The 18,735-nt window shown below is 44.5% G+C and overlaps 1 protein-coding gene across 2 annotated transcripts in view; it reads left to right on the top strand.

Annotated features, from left to right (window-relative positions):
* The first annotated feature begins 494 nt into the window (after positions 1 to 494).
* LOC147717815 (uncharacterized) overlaps positions 495 to 18,735 on the top strand; it is a 304,391-nt gene continuing 286,150 nt past the window's right edge. For both annotated transcript variants that reach the window (XM_086924601.1, XM_086924600.1), the window contains exon 1: positions 495 to 653. In XM_086924601.1, coding sequence (XP_086780727.1) covers positions 540 to 653 — 114 coding nt within the window. In that variant the 5' untranslated portion in view covers positions 495 to 539. The remainder of the gene's footprint in view (positions 654 to 18,735) is intronic.

Here is an 18,735-nt window from a genome sequence, read left to right as displayed (position 1 = left end):
TCTAGAAGTGGTCTCTAATGCCCACCAGTGTAGTTAACGTTTTGGCCAGTTTCAGTGCATAACATGTCTACCCCCTCTCCACAAGTCCACCTCTAGCTACAACAGGTCACAATGCATTGGGTATATTACAGTCCAGCATTAGTGTCTGGCAGAGTGTCTGTCAGTCTGTGCTGGGGTCTCTAGGAAGTAGGAATCCAGATTCAGAAATAGAAAATAGAGGCACAAGAAGTCATGTGTGTCTGTAGATTATTCTATAGAAGGTATCCACATTTCATGGGATGTTTCCTAACACCTTTTGCAACTCCAAACATTGCATAACTTTGTTCCAATATTCACTATCAGTCCTCCTGTGCTCTCATCCAAAATATTTTCTGCCACTGGTTAGATCCAATTTAATATTTAACACTGACCCCCATCTGTGTCCTCAGATAACTGCCATTTTGGGTTCAAAGAGTGTGGTTTCTCAGCATATTTAAGAGGGGTGTTGGGTACATTTTAACATATTCTGCCATCAGTGAGGGGAACATACAAGCTCCAAGATGATGCTCCTGTCCTGCGTGACTCTCTTCCTCGCTGCCTTCGCCCCCTTTGTCCACTCGCACCCACACTGTCCGGATGGGAAAACTCACCTGCTCCCTGCCAAGCTAAGTGAGGTAAGTGTCTGAGCCCCACCTGCGCTTCCCCACAGAACTGGGGGGTACGCAGGGACATCTTAAGGATTTTGGGGGCCCTAGGCCAAACATTTTTTGGGGGGGGGCTGTTCCTAACAGCTTTGGATTTATGGTCCAGTTTCAACTCTTTCATGCTATGGCCAGGTCACTGAAGGTGCACAGGCACACTTGCCCAAATTCTAACATTGTTTACACATAATATTCAGTGATAGAGACGTATTCAATATTGTAACACAGCAGCGGCTCATTTATATACCTGCAAATAATCTCTGTGACACTATCATATGTCAGGTCCTATTTTGATCTAATAGAAAGGTTTGTATGGCTGTTGCATGAAACATAGACATAACCTTCCTCTGTAAATGTCTCTAATAGATTCTCACGCATCACACACATTAAAAAGAAATTAAAGGTAAACTGTATTTGGAACAATCTGTTTAAGAATCATTCAAGGTCAACAGAGCAAGACTCTGCAGAACAGAGCTGGTTCTACCAGGGGGGGGGGGGGGGGGGGGGCTGAAAGGCTGGGTGGGGCCCTGTACTGGGGCCCACCTTGCCCATGCCTTAAAGTGCCTGTCGGGGTACGATGGCCAAGAATGTGGGGTCTACGTAACGCTGGTTGTATCAAATCGTTAACAGGGCCCATGTCCACTCAATTCATGACAAATACTTATGTCTTGGCACAATATCGCATTTACCCATGTTCTATGTTGTTCATTTGGCAAGTAGTGCTTACATCACATTTATTGTCTTCAAAAGATGAGAGAGTGGGCTACGGCATTTCATGGATGCTCACTGACTGGTACCCCTGCACTGCCCTTGCCGCCCATCCCTGGTGGTGAAAAGAAAAGAACTGGCAGAGTAAAAGGGTACAGCGGGGCTCCCTCTTCACATCCTTGCATAAATGATACTGTACTGCAGGGTAGGATTCCCTCCCATGCATAATAGATACAGAACGGCAGTGTAAGATTCCCTCCCATGCATAATAGATACAGCACGGCAGTGTAAGATTCCCTCCCATGCATAACAGATACAGCACCACAGTGTATGATTCCCTCCCATGCATAACAGATACAGCACAGCAGTGCAAGATTCTTTCTCATACATAACAAATGCAGCACAGCAGGGTAAGATTCCTTCCCCTATATAATAGATACAGCATAGCAGTGTAAGATTCCCTCCTATGCATAACAGATACAGCTCGGCAGGGTAAGATACCCTCCAATGCATAACAGATACATCACTGCAGAGTAAGATACCCTCCAATGCATAACAGATACAGCACAGCAGGGTAAGATTCCCTCCCATGCATAAGAGATACAGAACAGCAGTGTAAGTTTCCCTTCCATGCATAACAGATACAGCACGGCAGGGTAAGATTCCCTCCCATGCATAATAGATACAGAACAGCAGTGAAAGATTCTTTCCCAGACATAACAAATGCAACACAGCAGTGCAAGACTCCCTTCAATGCATAACAGATACAGCACAGCAGTGCAAGATTCTCTTCAATGCATAACAGATACAACACAGCAGTGCAACATTCTCTTCAATGCATACCAGATACAACACAGCAGTGCAAGATTCCCTTCAATGCATCCATAACAGATACAGCACAGCAGTGCAAGATTCTCTTCAATGCATAACAGATACAACACAGCAGTGCAAGATTCCCTTCAATACATAACAGATACAGCACAGCAGTGCAATATTCCCTCCCATGCATAACAGATGCGGCACATCAGGGTAAGTGTATTCCTTCCCATGTAAGACAGATACAGCAGGGCAGTGTAAGATTCCCTCCCATGCATAACGGATACAGCACGACAGGCTAAGAGTCCCTCCCTAGCATAACAGATACAGCTCAACAGGGTAAGATTATTCGCTCCCATGAATAACAAATACAGCACAGCATGGTAAGAGTCTCTCCAATGCATAATAGATACAGCAGTGCCGAGTAAGATTCCCTCCCATGCATAGCAGATACAGCACGGCAGGGAAAGATTCCCTCCCATGCATAACAAATACAGCACTGCAGGGTAAGAGTATTCCTTCCCATGCATAACAGATACAGCAGGGCAGTGTAAGATTCCCTCCTATGAATAACAGATACAGCACAATAGGGTAAGATTATTCCCTCCCATGCATAACAGATACAGCATGGCAGAGTAAGATTCCCTCTCATGCATACCAGACACAATGCACCAGGGTAAGATTCCCTCCCATACATATCAGATACAGCACGGAGGAGTAAGATTTCCTCCCATGCATAACAGATACAGCACGGCAGAGTAAGATTCCCTCCCATGCATAACATATACAGCACAGCAGGGTAAGAGTATTCCTTCCCATGAATAACAGATACAGCACAGCAGGATAAGATTCCCTCCCATGCATAAGAGCTACAATGCAGCTGTGTAAAACAGAAACAGCACAGTGGATGTAAAGCAATCCCTTTTCTCTCACACAAAGGCAAGTGGTATGTGGGCTCTACATAGACCTCTGGATTCGATGATTAATCCACTGAGATGGATATAAAAATGGATGAGTGAGTGAATATGCTAGTGCTACCATTACCTTTGCTTGGTGCTATCACTCTGTTTCATGACTCTGCTGTCAATCACGACTAGTAGAGCTCAATCCTTGCATCTGTATTCCAAACAGGAAACAGTTTTTAGAGCAGCGCATTTCTATCAGAGAGATAGGTGCTGCCTTAAAATACACTTTTCTTGTTTGGGAAGACAAAGGCGGGCGCAGGCCATGGTCGACAGCCCGTTCCCCTCAAAGCTGATAGACACAAGGTCCAAAAGGAAAGCTGCCCATGGTGACTGCTTCAATACTGCCATTCAGTCACTACCCCTACTGGGAGTCGGTAACTGATCAACGGTTGCAATCACACACTGTGGTCACAAACCACTGATACATATATTGGTGACTCACAAAGAGAGGGGCTCCTTTTTCATCCTCCCATATTTGCTATTTGGAAATGGCCGTAAAAACCCTTTTACCAGTCTGAGAGACTTTTCCAGTTCACAAAAGGAGTTTTGCACCTTGTAAATAGCGATTTTGGAGTCTCAACCCTTATGATTTTGTTAAATTGCAGGCCTAACGATCACAAAATACCTTTCTACATCTGGCCCAAAATGTTTCAAAATGTAAAAACAGAAGAATTTTTCATTATTCTGTCCCTCTTCTTTAACCCTTCTGGTCTCAGTATTTCCCCTCTCTCTAAATAGATATTTCCCTCTCTGTCACCATCTCTTCCTCTTGTTTTCCAATCTCTGTTGCTATCCAATCCCTAGCGCCCTTCCCTTTTTCTTATATTCGTTCTCACTCCATCCCTCCCCTCCTTGGGGTCCTGTTCACTTTCTGGCTTTCATGTTCCTCTCATCTCAATCTCTTGAGGTCAGGCACCAAAGACCAACTTTCCCACTCACCCACCTCCAGCCCTCAGGTTTGTGACTCTCCAAGGATTTTTCATCTCTAGTCAATAAACAAAGGGAAAGCCCAGCAGGCTGCTTCACTTGTCCAAAGTGCTCTGATGCAATAAATGTGTTGCTAGCCCTGCTTTAATAAAATACCAAGTAAAAACTTATTAAAATATTCATCTTATTTCACTTTATTTCTCTATTCACCCTCGTACTCGCTTCTCTCGCACGCCTCTTTCAAACCTCTTCTCTTCCACTCGGTCTCACTGTACTCTCAAATACTCTGCCTCATATTCCCCACTCCTTCACTCCCTCTCACCTTCCATTTATTCCTTCCTTCTGTCTGGTGCTCCCTCCCTTCTGTCTGGTTCTCCCTCTGCTCCAACCAGGGCCAGGGCAAGGATTTATTCTACCCTACCCTAGATAAAAGCACATTTTTCTATAGTGCCCACTGTAGAAGTGGGCTCACATTTTCTTATTGTAAAGAGAACACAAAAAGGGGCTTGGAGGAATGTCCGAATTAATGTCAGTCACTGGTAATTAATGGGGCCGCATCTCAGTCCATCATTATTTTGCACACCATGCTACCTCAGTTGGGACCCAGCCATGTGTAAGTCAGCCTTGTCCCTACTCCAGTAGGAACAGTCCATCCAAACTGAACGATGGGTGGGGTGGGATGCAGTCAGAGTAATTACCAGTGACTGACATTAATTTAAGCATTCCAACCATCACTGTTTCCCTGTACTGTAACACCAGCCCCCCTGCTTGTGGCAGCCTAGACATCAACCTAGTTTTGCCACCCCCAGAAATTACCGCTCCATTTCCAGTTGGTCACTCATTAACTTCGTTTGACTATGCGATATCTTTTAAACTCTTTGCTATCATTCATCATCTTTCCTTTTCTTAAATGCACATTCCCACACTGGCACCCTACTCACCGTCTTAGCTCCCCTTCTCTATCTGATTTAGCCTTCCCTCTCACAATTTTCATTTGTATACCATATCTTACTCTAGCATCTAAAACCCTTGGCAGACCACCGCTATGAGACTCCCAGCCCAACTGTGGGGCATATTATCAAGACAGGCGAAAAAATGATCGACATTTTAGCGGCAGAAAACTGCTGCTAAAACGGCGATAATGGGCTTGATAATATAGTCCATGGAATTCCAATTGAAGCCCATGTTAAATGTGAAGGACATCTAGCATGGGCTTCAACTGGAATTCCATAGAGCATATTATCAAGCCCATTATCGCAGTTTTAGCGGCAGTTTTCTGCTGCTAAAGCAGCGATAATTTTATCGCCTGTCTTGATAATATGCCCCCTGTATTATCTAAATAGTCTTGGTGACATACCCACTGCTCTGACTGAGTACTATTCCCAAACTTTGGAGTGCGCTGCATCGTCTGCAGTGGGCTGCAGCTGGAACGGGAACCACTCCATCGACGGCGGCTGCGCGTCACCCCACATAAATCTAAATCTCGCTGACGGTCCACAGTCAGTTTGACGGAGTATTCAGGACTGCCGCCACAGCAGAACCACTGTACCACCATCAAGATCTAAAACAGGCACAAAGTATCAATTTGTAACTTGCAGGATGAATTTCAGTACCCAGAAATAATCTTCTTTACCAGTAAATGCCCAATTGAATTCATAATCGATTTCCCTTTCCATTCTTCGCGTTAGAAAGGATAAACTTGGGTACCAGGGCTATATTTTTACTTAGAATCATAATTATCCTGACATTGACATCTAAACACGATTCTGCTGCTATTGGACATTGAATGAACATGTGTTATGGTCCTCGTGTGTCTTTTGGCTCCTCCAACATCTTCCTCTTTCTTACAAACCTCCCTTTCTCAACTTGTCATGTGTCCAATAATTTGCTTATAAAACTTTTTGTTTCAGAAAGACTATTTGTAGAATAATGCTCATTCTTGGTATGTTTCTTAAATATCTTGATCAATATCTGTAATTCATTAGTTGAGTTCCCACTTCAAATCATTTACATTTTTTTGAATCAGGCAAAGTTTGTTTTTTAGCAAACATCTATGCATTTTGGGACTTGTAGTCGAGTTCAAATTTTGTGGCAGAATCCAAGGTTAGAGCTTGGAGGAACCCATTAGGGTTCACAGTGCACCATATTTCTCTTCCTCCCATACTTTAAAGTTATTGGGCAGTGTGAGATACTATCATATGTCTTTCCTTTTTAATTCTGTTAAGGATAAAAGTATATTGTCTTTGAGCCTGATTGGCTGGAAGATATGAATTTCACGTTCTATCCACATTTTCCAATATCTGACTTCGTTTTGTGTAAGAACATTAGTCTTGTCCCAAAAAAAGACCTCTGGAGTATGAAGAAATTTACTCTTCAATATATCAAAACTCCACTGGCCCATGAAAGCAAGTTTCACTAAGGACATGAGGGCTTATTTTAAAAAAAAATCCAGAATCTAACACTAAAAGGTGTTTCACTGAGAAAATCACACGTTTTAGGTGAAATTGTTGAATTCATTTATCCACTGTTAATTACTCCAGGATGGGTGCAAAACTATTGTGTGTGGTTCACTGTGGTACTACCAGCTGTATTCCTAAACTGCAAGACCACGTCTCTCTAGAATGGGACTGAAGCAATAAAGACTGGTTATGGCCTCATTGGGCTTCATCTGGGAAACGCGCTCCCCCTCTTCCATCTTCACAGGGACCCAGAGACACTCCCCAACTACAGTATTTGGCTGGGGCCAAGGTAGGCTCCTGGCACCCCCAGGGGCCATTTCATCGTCCCCTGACCTGGCCCACCCTAGGGGCACATCTAAGACTGGCAGCGGAGCCCCACGTGCTTCGTCATTGGTCAAAGGTCACCTACCTTCTGGGGGGCATATCTCAGCCCCTGTGGGACCAATGCTCACAATCCTGGCCCCTTCTTGCTCCTGGTGGCCAGCCCTAGTCACCTGGAGCACGTTTTCACCGTCCTGCTGGCCTCCAAAAGGGTGAACTCAGTAAGAAGCTATCTTCACTGGCTCCCTGCGCCAGCCTTTCACCTAACTCTCCTTGTGGGCCTCTCTTCTCCTTGCGCAAAGGCCCAGCGTCTCCTCACTGGCCTGGACTCCCTCAAAGGCGCAGTCCAGAGTCATAGGACAGTCAAGGGGGTTCCTCCTTCCAACTGCCCATGGTGCCAGGCTCCAGCAACAGTCTTCTTCAGCAAGACCACATCCCAGAGAGAGCTCCTCTTCCTGGGAAAGACCTTTTAAAAGTTGTGTCTGTCAGAGCGAGTCACCGGGGCGACGCCATCTTGGGTAGCGTTCTAGTTGTTAAATCTGCACTCTCCCTATATAACGGAGGTGATGCAAGCGCGCAGTTGATACCTAATTACCGCAGCGCATCTAGTTTGATAATTTTCAGTGTGTTGGGCATCTTAGGCTGCATAACTTTCAGGGGATATTGTGTGTGTTTATTGTACTCATTTTAAATACGCTCCTTTTTTTAAAAAAAAACGAATTCTGCTATCTTTGCACTTTTTACCTGTATTGCTGCTACACAGTCACTCGCATCTCACACTCCCTTGATGTGCTGGTGTACTCGTCTGTCAGAGCGAGTCACCGGGGCGACGCCATCTTGGGTGGCGTTCTAGTTTTTAAATCTGCACTCGCCCTATAAAAAAGAGGCGATGCAAGCGCGCAGCCAAAGGCAAACCCGTCTGCCCCCGTCCGCACGTCGGTCGCGCCTAGTGCAGGAAATGCTGCCTTAGTTGATCCCAGTTTGGTCTATTCTAGTGAAGAGCTTGTTCGGCTCGATATCCGGAGAGTTGGGACCCCGAGTAATGCAAATGGCACTGGGTCGGGCAAGCATTCTTTTACGAAAGCACCGCTTGGAAGTCTTAACAGTGGACTGATTAACGTCAGATCATTGAATAAACATCATGTGGAGATCTACACCTTACTGAACGAGTATGATCTTGATGTCATGTTTCTCACTGAAACTTGGACACGAATAGACAGAAATGTGGAGTTAGGATTAGCCTGTCCCCAAGGCTACAAAATTCATCATAAGCGTAGGCGGGATGGAAGAGGCGGAGGAGTGGGTTATATTCATAAAGATATATGGAATATTACCCCCCTTAGCACAGTGGAAGTTCCTGGAATTGAGTCGCTAGGGTTTGCACTCATAGGCACTAGTGGTGTCCTGTATACTAGTCTACTGTGTTACAGACCACCAGGGAGTGCTGCCCATGTCTACCAATAATTAATTGATGTTATATATAACTTATCAAACTCTCACTCTAAGTTATTGGTTCTTGGAGATTTTAACCTACGGGAGAATGGTAGCTTAGATACAGCTGTTAAGGAACTCTGCCAGGCAGGTCAGAATGTAAACTTACAACAGCTGGTATTACAACCCACTCACCAGAAGGGCCATGTGCTTGACCTTATTTTCGCTGAGGTAAATAATCTAGTTGTAAAGGAAATACTTCCTCAATGCTGGACAGATAATTTTTTAATCTCTTTCACCTTAAAAGTTGATAATCTTCAACAATTTGATGGTGGCAGGTCATCTACTCATATTAGGAGTGCTTGGTCCAAAATAACTACATCAACGGACCTCCCCCGGCTGGTGGATGACAGTTATATCTTGCACGATGCGGTGGAAGTGAATTATCTGAAATTATGCCATCAGATCACTAGCTCTCTGGACCAGTTAGCTCCTTTAAGGAAAGTCAAAAGCCGTAAAAAAACCTCCGCCTCCTGGTACAACGAAGAACTTAGGTTGATTGAGACTAGTTGTAAACAAATGGAAAGGAAGTAGAGGAGGAACTATCTGGAATCAGGCAAAGCAGTTAAAAAAAAAATTGCTCTATACCTATAAGGAGCTGATAGGGAAGGCCAAGGCCAAATACATTGAGGAGACTATTTTACAGTCATCTAACAAGACTCAAACCCTCTTTGGCCTAGTGAAAGGTCTGGCTAATCCAGATTGTGTTAAACCTAATATTCCAGCATCACAGATCACAGGAATTATGTGAGGATTTGGCACTTTCCTTTGAGGAGAAAATCAGTAAAATTTTAAATGGTCTCAAATCTTCGGGCAATGACGTTAGGCACCAGGACACTGGAGATGACGTGCTAATAAACTTGGATATAAATGAGAGAGAACATGCGACAGTCCTGGACCATTTCCAGGTTCCCTCATTTGAGGAATTTAATGAAATTGCTGTTGGTATCTCCTCAGGTTCTCCTCTGGACCCACTCCCCCATAAATTTTTGAAATTTTTTGGCAGCAAACTTTTTCCGCACCTTTATCATATTGGCTGCCAATCCTTAAGCAATGCTGTATTTCCGGACTGTTGGAAAAGAGCAGTTGTTTCTCCACTGTTAAAAAAGGCGTCTCTGGATCCCCAATGCCCCGCTAACTATAGACCAATTTCCTTGCTGCCATATCCAATTAAGCTTCTGGAGAGGATAGTGACAAAATCTCTCTCAAGATACATCGAGGATAACGAACTGCTGGACGAGGCCCAACTTGGGTTTCGTCCTGCACATGGAACCGAAACTGCCTTAGTCGCAGTTTTGGATGACCTAAGAATGCGGGCTGACAGTGGTCAAGTAGCCTATCTGGGGCTGCTTGACATGTCAGCCGCGTTCGATACAGTCAACCACCAGATCCTGATCGAGAGGCTGGAGAAATTGGGTGTTGGGGGGGGGGGGGAGAGATTGGCTGCAATCTTATCTCACCAACAGACAGCAGGTAGTGACGCTAGCGCCGTTTACCTCTCAGTTTAGGGATGTTAAACAAGGAGTTCCCCAGGGCTCGACCATTAGCCCAATCTTGTTTAACGTCTATCTTCACCTGCTCATTGGCTTAGTAAAATCTTTCGGCATTGATGTCATCAATTACGCAGATGACACACAGCTTGTCTTTGCGGTGGATGGCGATAATGCAGTCTCTTTAGAAAAATATTATAACTGCCTGCATAGAACAACAGCTTGGCTGAAGGAAAACTCCCTACAATTTAAAGGGGAAAAAACTGAAGTAATGTGCTGTATGTCAGGCAAAATTCAACACCCCCTTCCAGCAGACTTCTGGCCAGACCTGTCCAACAACCCCTGTGTACCTGCCAATACAGTACGTAAACTAGGAGAAATGTTCGACAGCAATCTACAACTAGACTCGCAGGTGAATAAAACAGTGAGCACTTGTCTCTACCTGCTCAGAGCCCTCCGGAAGATCCTTCCGTTTCTACCCACTTCTACTAGACCTTTAGTAGTGCGGAGTATTGTCCTGAGCAGAATAGATTATTGTAATGCACTCCTTCTGGGTGCTCCAGACTCCTTGTTAAAGAAATTACAAAGAATACACACTATGGCAGCTAAATTGGCATTGACCTGGCCACGTGGAGCCTCGGTCTCTTTGGCCTTAAAAGATCTCCACTGGCTGCCTGTTGTACAGAGAGTACACTTTAAGGCACTCTGTATTGTCCACAGGGCTGTACACAAAACTGGACCTAAAATCCTACAAAGGAAATTTGTATGGTAGGCCCCCGCCAGATCCCTGCGCTCTTCCTCTGCGAACCTGGCCTATGTCCCCCGGGCAAAAAAGGTTCGAATGGGTGGAAGATCTTTCAGCTTTACAGCAGCCAGGCTGTGGAATGCACTACCCCTGGAACTTAGGCAACTGAATGCCCTGTCTCGGTTCAGGAAGGAACTGAAAACTAGACTATTCCCCAGATATGTGATCTTGGACAATTCTGCTCTGTCCCTGCTGGTTGGTTATCTTTAAGTGCCAGGATACCCTTTGGGTGACAGCTGAGCTATACAAGTGTACATTACATTACATTACAAAAGAAATTGGAGAGGCCTGGCAGGAAGGCACTTCTGCGCCCATCCTGTAGCGACACATCACCTCTCTGCCCATGCTCCCTTCTTCCTGCACATGCGGCTGCGATACTTCAAGATGGCGTTGTACAGGGGTCTCATGCCACATGGTCTCTGAAAAGTGCCCTTGCTGACTTCAAGGCTAGGTGGATGGATAAACTGCAGATTCATTCCATCTATCCCTCCTGGAGAGAAGACCTTTGCCCTTGGGAAAGCTTGCGTTGAAGGGCTAGGCCTCTGATGCTACTGGTTGGGGAATAAGCTAATTAATCCAGCCTGGCAAGGTCATTCGTGGCCAGGCTCCGGGTATGAGCTGAGTCAGAGGAATATGACATTTCTGGATGACCCATAAGCAGTACAGATATGACTTTGGATTCAGTAGAATACTTCTTTTCACGCAATTTACAGTGTAATTTGGTGCATGTCTGGAATTTGTATGACCTAGAGAACTGAAACGACCCTATGTGGTCTCTGTCTCCATAGGAGACACGTGTCTCTCCACATTATAAAGCCTAAAACCATGTCACCACCCAACTCTGCATAATCCCTGCAACACCATTCTAGCTGTACCGCTCCTGGGCTGCGCACAACAGGAATCTCCCCACGCAGCCCTTACACATTACACAAGTGAACACATGTGTAACCAGTCCCGTGCTCTTAACCCTGGCTGCAGTGCAGCGGCCTTATCTCACAAGGCGGACTCCGGTGAAATCCACATGCAGCCTATTTCAGCATGAGTTCACTGTGGGTGAGTCCCAGCTTATGAGGCTCTACCACAGTAAAAGCTGAAAAATCGTGGTTTCACAAAGCAAAACATCTGGACGGCTCAGATGGTCAGAACCACCTTCTCACAGAGATCTAATGCTCTCTAGTCCACAATGCCCGAGTATCTCACAAATACCCCAAAATATTAAGACCCAAACCCCATGTCTTGAGCATGATCCCAGACAGGTTTCTGCTATTCAGGCTGATTAGAACACTTTCCTACAGAACTTTTAGTGTCCAGTTATCTGGGAAAATTGTGATCCTATAGCTGGAGTAATGATGCACATTATCACAGGAAGTAAGGGCTAGCAAGGGACCCAACTTGCTCCCACTGTCAGAAAGGCATCATGGTGCAATTGTGGGTTAGGCATCTACACAAGTGTGACCTCCCCAGCTTAATTAATTTTGCACTGCAACAGTTGTATGACACAATCGCAGCGCAAACATGGGTGTAGATATCAACAGAGAAGCAGCTGTAGTGTCACCGCGAGTCAGGTATCTGAGTAACCCACTGCAAGCCCAGCTTAGGTGCTTGTGTTTTTACTATGAAACAAGGTTGTGGCATTCATGTTACTTACTTACATTTGTGTCATTGGCACCTGTGATGTGCCACTGAGTGCAAAATATCAGTTCCAATTACAATTTCAGAGAAGGGACCTAGGGACAAAGGACGTTGTCACAATCCCAGCATAATATACTGGCTCACATGCTGTCTTATATGGACACCCTTCTTTTATTTTTTCAGAGTTTTATATAGTGCAAACTTGACCCGAATCTGGTATCAGAGCGCTTTACATAGCACCAGTTACTTTACATGAGACACACATTCATTTTTTAATTTAGGGAGATTTAGGGGCTGGTTCTGATGCGGGTTGGAAACGCTTCCCGACTGAATCGGGTTGGAAATGGCTTCCAATCCACTCGGATCAGGACAGTCTGACCGACGGAGTACAATGCATCCGGATGCTTCCCGATATGATTTGGTTGGACTCCCATTGACTTCAATGGGAGCATATGTTCCTAACCGCATCATAATAGGGCCCTGGGTCGTTCCCGATCCGATTTGGAAGGAGCAAATGCCATTAGGAGGCCTTCCTAATGGGAATGCTTTCCTAACTGCATCAGAATCAGGCCCTAAGTGATATGCCCAGAATCACAGGATGTTTTAGGCGTCATTACAGACACTTGAACCCAGTTCCTCCAGGTCCAAGGTCGAGCACCCTAGCTGTTAGGCCAACTTGTACACAGTCTCCTGGCCCCACCACACCCAAAACAATTAGCACAGCACACTGCCCTGTGTACACCCTTAGGAAAAGAAAGAGATTAGCTAATTAGGACCACGAAGGTATGTAAAAAGACATGAGATCCTATCCTGTCACTATTAGTGAGAATTGGACGCCAACAACTATTTCTGGGGATACACAACTGGTGCAACCACAACCAGTAGATGATAGGCTGTACTGCTGAATATCAAGGAAAATATGGCGTACCTCCAGTGGACTCACACACGCTTAAGAGTCCACACACATAGGAAGATAAGACCAGACATAAAACATTAGCTTGGCAGAGGAGCACATCTTTCGCAAGCTATGCCTGGAGTTCTGACCCTAAATAGGGGAGAGAAATTATATGACACATCTCTGAGCCACAACTGAAATATGGGTGGACTCACCTGATGCATCACTGTGCTGACACAAAATGATGTGGGGTGAGATGGAATACCAGACAGACCTCTGGATGCCCTGCTACATGGGGGGAAGGGTCCTTGGATCTCTTCAGACAATCACAAGTTGTGGAGGAGATTGTCTTCAGACAATCACAAGTTGTGGAGGAGATTGTCAAATACATCTTTGAAGAATATCTGACTAATCTACAGACCTACGTTAGAAAAAATGGAAGATCTCACAAGACGCATCAGTAGGCCACCATGCGGAATGTGGAGGGCATCACTAGGTTTAATGCTGGATCTCTAGACTCCTCTGAGAAATATTGGAGGCCCCACCAGACACTTTACTAAAATTCTGAAATGCGGAGATTCTAGCGCTTTATTGGATCTCGGGTCCCCTGAGAATTCCAGAGGGTCTCACCAAATACATTGCTGGATCTCTAGACTCAATGAGAAATTTAGAGGGACTCAACAAATACATTGCTGGATTATCCTGCGACATTTTATGGGCCTCGCCAAACACTATGCTGGTTCTCTTGTTTCTTTTAAAAAAAGGGGAGGTACTCACCTAATAAATTGTGGATCTTCGGACTCTCATGATAAATGTGGGGGGACTCACTAAAACAATTGGTGGGTCTTTCTCGAGAAAATGGAATGTAACATCAGACACTTTACTAGAATTCTTGCGTGTTTTTCATGCAACGCTGCACAAAAAGCCACATGAGATACCAGAAAGAGACTAGCTCAAGCAGAAAATGTGTCTTGGGGGGACATTTTCTGTGAAAGCCAGTCTAATGTGAGCAAAAATTACACAACAACAAATTCAGCAAAATTTCAAGAAAATGTGTAAATTTCACCTAATGCAAAATTCAATCTCTGATCCCCTGTGAGAAATATAGACATTTCCCTTTCATGCAGATACAGCAGAGCACGGTAAGATTCCCTCTGATGCATGACAGATACAGCACGGCTGTGCAAGATTCCCTCCTCTGCATACCAAATACAGCAGCGCAGTGAAAGATCCCCTTCAATGCATAACAGATACAGTAGAGCAGTGCAACATTCCCTTCAATGCATTCCATATGTACGACCATTGTAATGATTATACATTAGGCATCATAATTACACATTGACGACTATTTTTGATGACAATTTTCAGTACCGCCCCAATGGGCAAACTTACTCTGTAAAATCATACAGAATCAGACGATTCGTAAATTTGATTAAAAGATTTCATTCTAGTCGTGGTATACAGCCCAAGTGAAATTTTAGACGTATAGATTTCTGGTCAAAATCAAACCAATAGACAAGAAAAACTACAGATCTATTTTTTTGTCTATTGTAATGTAGTTCTGTGCGCATTGTGGTAGAAAACTACTAGTCTGTTGTTTCTGTCTATACACATGTAGTCTTACACTTTGCAAATGAGCAAGACTGGGATCAGCCGAAACGCATCCAATGAAAGCGGTTTGACGAAATAAACATTGGCTATATCTCACACGGCTTGACCTAGTTTTCATAGGAAAAGCGTTCTTTCTTCTCCAAATAACTTTGGAGCCGGTTGACGAATCTTCGTGAAGTTTTCAAAACCCGTGAGGCGCTTTGGTTAGCTCCTATCTTGAAAGTTTTGGGGTGTTTCGGCAAGCCAGGGGCCAAGAAAAAAGGGGGGGGTCCCACCTCTTTTCCCCATGTTTCTTTCCATAGAAAACATTAGACACTGCTACAGCCCGAACTGCTAAACGGAATTACAACAAATTTGGCAAAAAGGTAGCCTTTGTTTCAGAAAGAAGTCTTTTTGTTAAATGGTGTAAATCCATTCAGTAGTTCCTGAGAAATTTAAAAAAAAGAGGTCAGAAAATCATTTTCCCATAGGAAACTTTAGACACAGCTACAGCTCGACCTGCTGAACGGATTTACACCACATTTGGCAGAGAGATAGCTCTTGGTTCAGAAAGGACTCTTTTTGTTAAATGGTGTATCCGTCCAGTAGATTTTGAGAAAATCAAAAAAATAAAAGTTTCGATATAGAGAGGCGCAGTGGATCCGAGGACCCTCACCACCACAAGCTTTATTCTAATTGGCTGTCAACACCAGGAAGTGTTGGCAGTCATCTTGTGCCTCGGCTACAGGGAAACAAAGGTGAAAAAAAAAGAAAAGGGGGCAGGGTAGAAACACCCTGACCCCCTAGGCCTGCTCAGGGGGTCCCACAAGGACCCGCAGGAACAAAAAAAGCAATAAAAAAAAGAAATTGTTGAGATTCACACACCCAGCGCGCATTTCGGCTGAATTTGTTTTTAAAACGAAGCGCGGGCTCCCGCATGTTATTATTTAGCACCCGGGTGGGCCAAGTTCAGGGGGCATGCAAAAATGTAATTACAGGGGCACAGGGAGGCCCCCACAGCCCCGGGGAACGCCACCCCCGGGGCTTCTTATTTTCTATGTGTGGGGGCCTCCAAGGCCCACCCAAGCCCAGGGGACCGCCACCCCCGGGGCTTGTTTTAAAAAATAAAATAAACTGTGTGGGGAGCTCAAGCCCCCTCACACGCCCCAGGGACCGCCACCTCCCCAGGGCACTAAAATGCAAATTTGGGGTCCGTTACGGACCCCGTGCCCCGGGGACCACCACCTCCCCGGGGATGTGCAATGGATTGGAAGGGGGCCGCGGGCCCCCCTCCTGGAGCCCATGATGGCTCTCATGACCGCCACCCCCTAGGGCCAGCTCCTGCAGTGTCCCGGGGTGCCCAACCCTGTTTTGATTTTGGAAGAAAGAACAGGAAACCTGCTCTCTCTTCCAAAATCCAAACCAGATTGCTTTTCCACACGGGGTGCTGCTTATCAGCAGCTCCCCGTGTGGAAAAATAATGCTGGCTCCTGCAGGAGACGGGGAGCAGGCTGGGACCGTGGGGGCATTGGGGCTTCCCCCACAGTCCCCAACAAGAGGTTAGGCACCGGGGGATGGGGTCCCCGGGGCAAGGAGTGGCCCGGGAGGGGGCCACGCAGTCCCCAACCCCCATAATAATATTTTTTTTATAAAAAACACGGAGGCACACAGCTCCCCTTCTTAAAAAATACGAATAAACAAGCATTGGCATAGCCAATAGGTCTCGCCTTTGGGACCTTATAAGTATTTAGTTATCAAGCACAATATCCGTGGAGCAACAACATCAACTGTTGCATGGCTAAACACTTATAGGGTCCCAAAGGCGAGACCTATTGGCTATGGCAATGCTTTTTCAGCATGGATGTGAAATCTAGGGCTCCAGTAATCTAGCCACAGAATTTATTAGCTCCAGTGTCAATATTCCTAGGCGCTCATAACAGGTTTTTCACTATCATACAGAGATTGCAGCTGCTAAAATAGCCACAATCTCTTCGTGAAGCGCTGAGGAAAAATGAGGAACACATGGAAAAATCAGATGCAGAATCACTGATTCACCCAGTAATTCCTCAATTTTTAGTGGACCCTCTGGGTCCAACTCATAATAGGCCGAATTTCTCCACTACTAGGGTTGCCAGTTATCCCGGAGTCAGTAACTCCTTGATTGGGGTAAATAAGGCCCATTATCAAGACGACTGGAAAGAAGGCCTTGGATTCCAATTCTTTACCTAAACTGGTAAAGAATGACTTTAGATCCTCTATGACAGATGAGTGCTTAAATAATTTGATGCTCATCACTTGTGAAGCAGATATCACGGATGAACTGAACTTGGACAGTATAGCTTCAAAGTGGTGCATTTTAAAGGATCGGCACGTTGCAGTTTAGGGTCCTAATTTCTTTTGCTCGTAGCCCCAAACAATGCTTTATTTTCAATACAGGTTCTAAGTTTTATGATTTTGGTCCTCTGCTTTTTTGTGAATTGGTGTTTATCTAGCCTAAAGGATTTATCACGGCAAAGAGAAACTGATCTATAGAATGCTTCCAAAGGACACACAAACTAATATAAAATTATAACAGACTAGTTAAATGCTAATAAACAGTGTTTTGATAATTCGAGACCTGTGGAAAAGAATAAATATAATTCATTTTTCGGGTAAAAGCTGTTTGGTTTCAGTTATGTGTTCTATTGCGCCTTTTCAGCACATTCTAAAAAACTTTATTTATACTTTACTGCAGGTTGCAAATACATAGAAGACACTTTGAGTTCTATGCTAACTGGTGTTGTGGCTAAAGACAATACTATTGCTACCAAGAATGTCCTTGCTTAACTAAATAACTTAAAACGAATGCCCTTGACCATTATTGCCGGTCATGGACCTCAGCCCCCAATACTTTTTCCAGTTAGGTTCTGGATGCTGCTAGTTGGGAAATCCCAGACTCACACCCTTCTAAAGTTTTTGACTAAGCTATGCCCCCGTGCCCCCTTCTAACGTGCAGGTGCAGATGCCTGTTTTGGTGGCACATACGCTTTACTTGGGCTTGAGTAATACCCCCGGCATATAAAATAAGCCTTTAAGCTGTAACTTGTTAATTTTGAGACGTCATACAGAACACAAATCCTTATGTGCTGGTCTCCTAAGCTGCATGAGGATCAATTTAATACCTATATGTTATGGGACTATTATTTCATATTATTTCTCAAAATTACTCCATCGCTCTGTCTTTTTCTCTGGCTCAACCTTCATTAACCTTCCTGTATATAACCCCATCAATTTCGGCATCAGGGTCACTTCTTGGCAGTACTCGTGTGCCTCGATTCTACTCTGAACTTCGATATAGGCAACATATGGCATCTAATATAAAAGGGATTGAAGACGCCCTACAATAAATATCTTCTAAGCCTCAATACCACTGCTCTTTATAGTAGTTAATATATTTAATGACACTTAGGTGCATACTATTTATTATTTGAATTCGGAGTTACACATGAGTTATTTTTGGATATTGTTTTATATAGCACGATCGATAGTTCATGGTTTCAGTGCGTAGGCTGAATACAAGCATGATCATTGAAGGCAAATATTACGAAGTCTAAAAACATACACACACAAACAAAGCTCTCCAGCTCTTGGCGTTAGAAGACCGCACACCCGCACCTACTCTACAGAAGCGAAATACGCACAACATTAAAAGAGGCTGCAAAGTTCAACGTCCCGCCATCTGATTCGCTGGCAAGTCTCTGGCACTTTATAATTTGTTTGGTGTTTAATTACATAAGGTCATGGAACATATGTTCACATGTGCTTTTTAATTGGGCAGAGTTTAGTCATACAAGGTCAACAAACAGCATGCCTGTGCCGACTAATTGGCAACTATACCTCATTTAGCAAGAATATTTCAGCACATAACTATTTGTTTTCTAATTATGACAACGTTTGAGAGCATAGTTTCACTTTCA

The sequence above is a fragment of the Lissotriton vulgaris genome, chromosome 5 (assembly GCF_964263255.1).
Source record: "Lissotriton vulgaris chromosome 5, aLisVul1.2, whole genome shotgun sequence".
Classification (NCBI taxonomy): domain Eukaryota; kingdom Metazoa; phylum Chordata; class Amphibia; order Caudata; family Salamandridae; genus Lissotriton; species Lissotriton vulgaris.
Note: the sequence above shows the minus strand (reverse complement) of the source record. Positions and strands in the feature narration are given on the sequence as shown.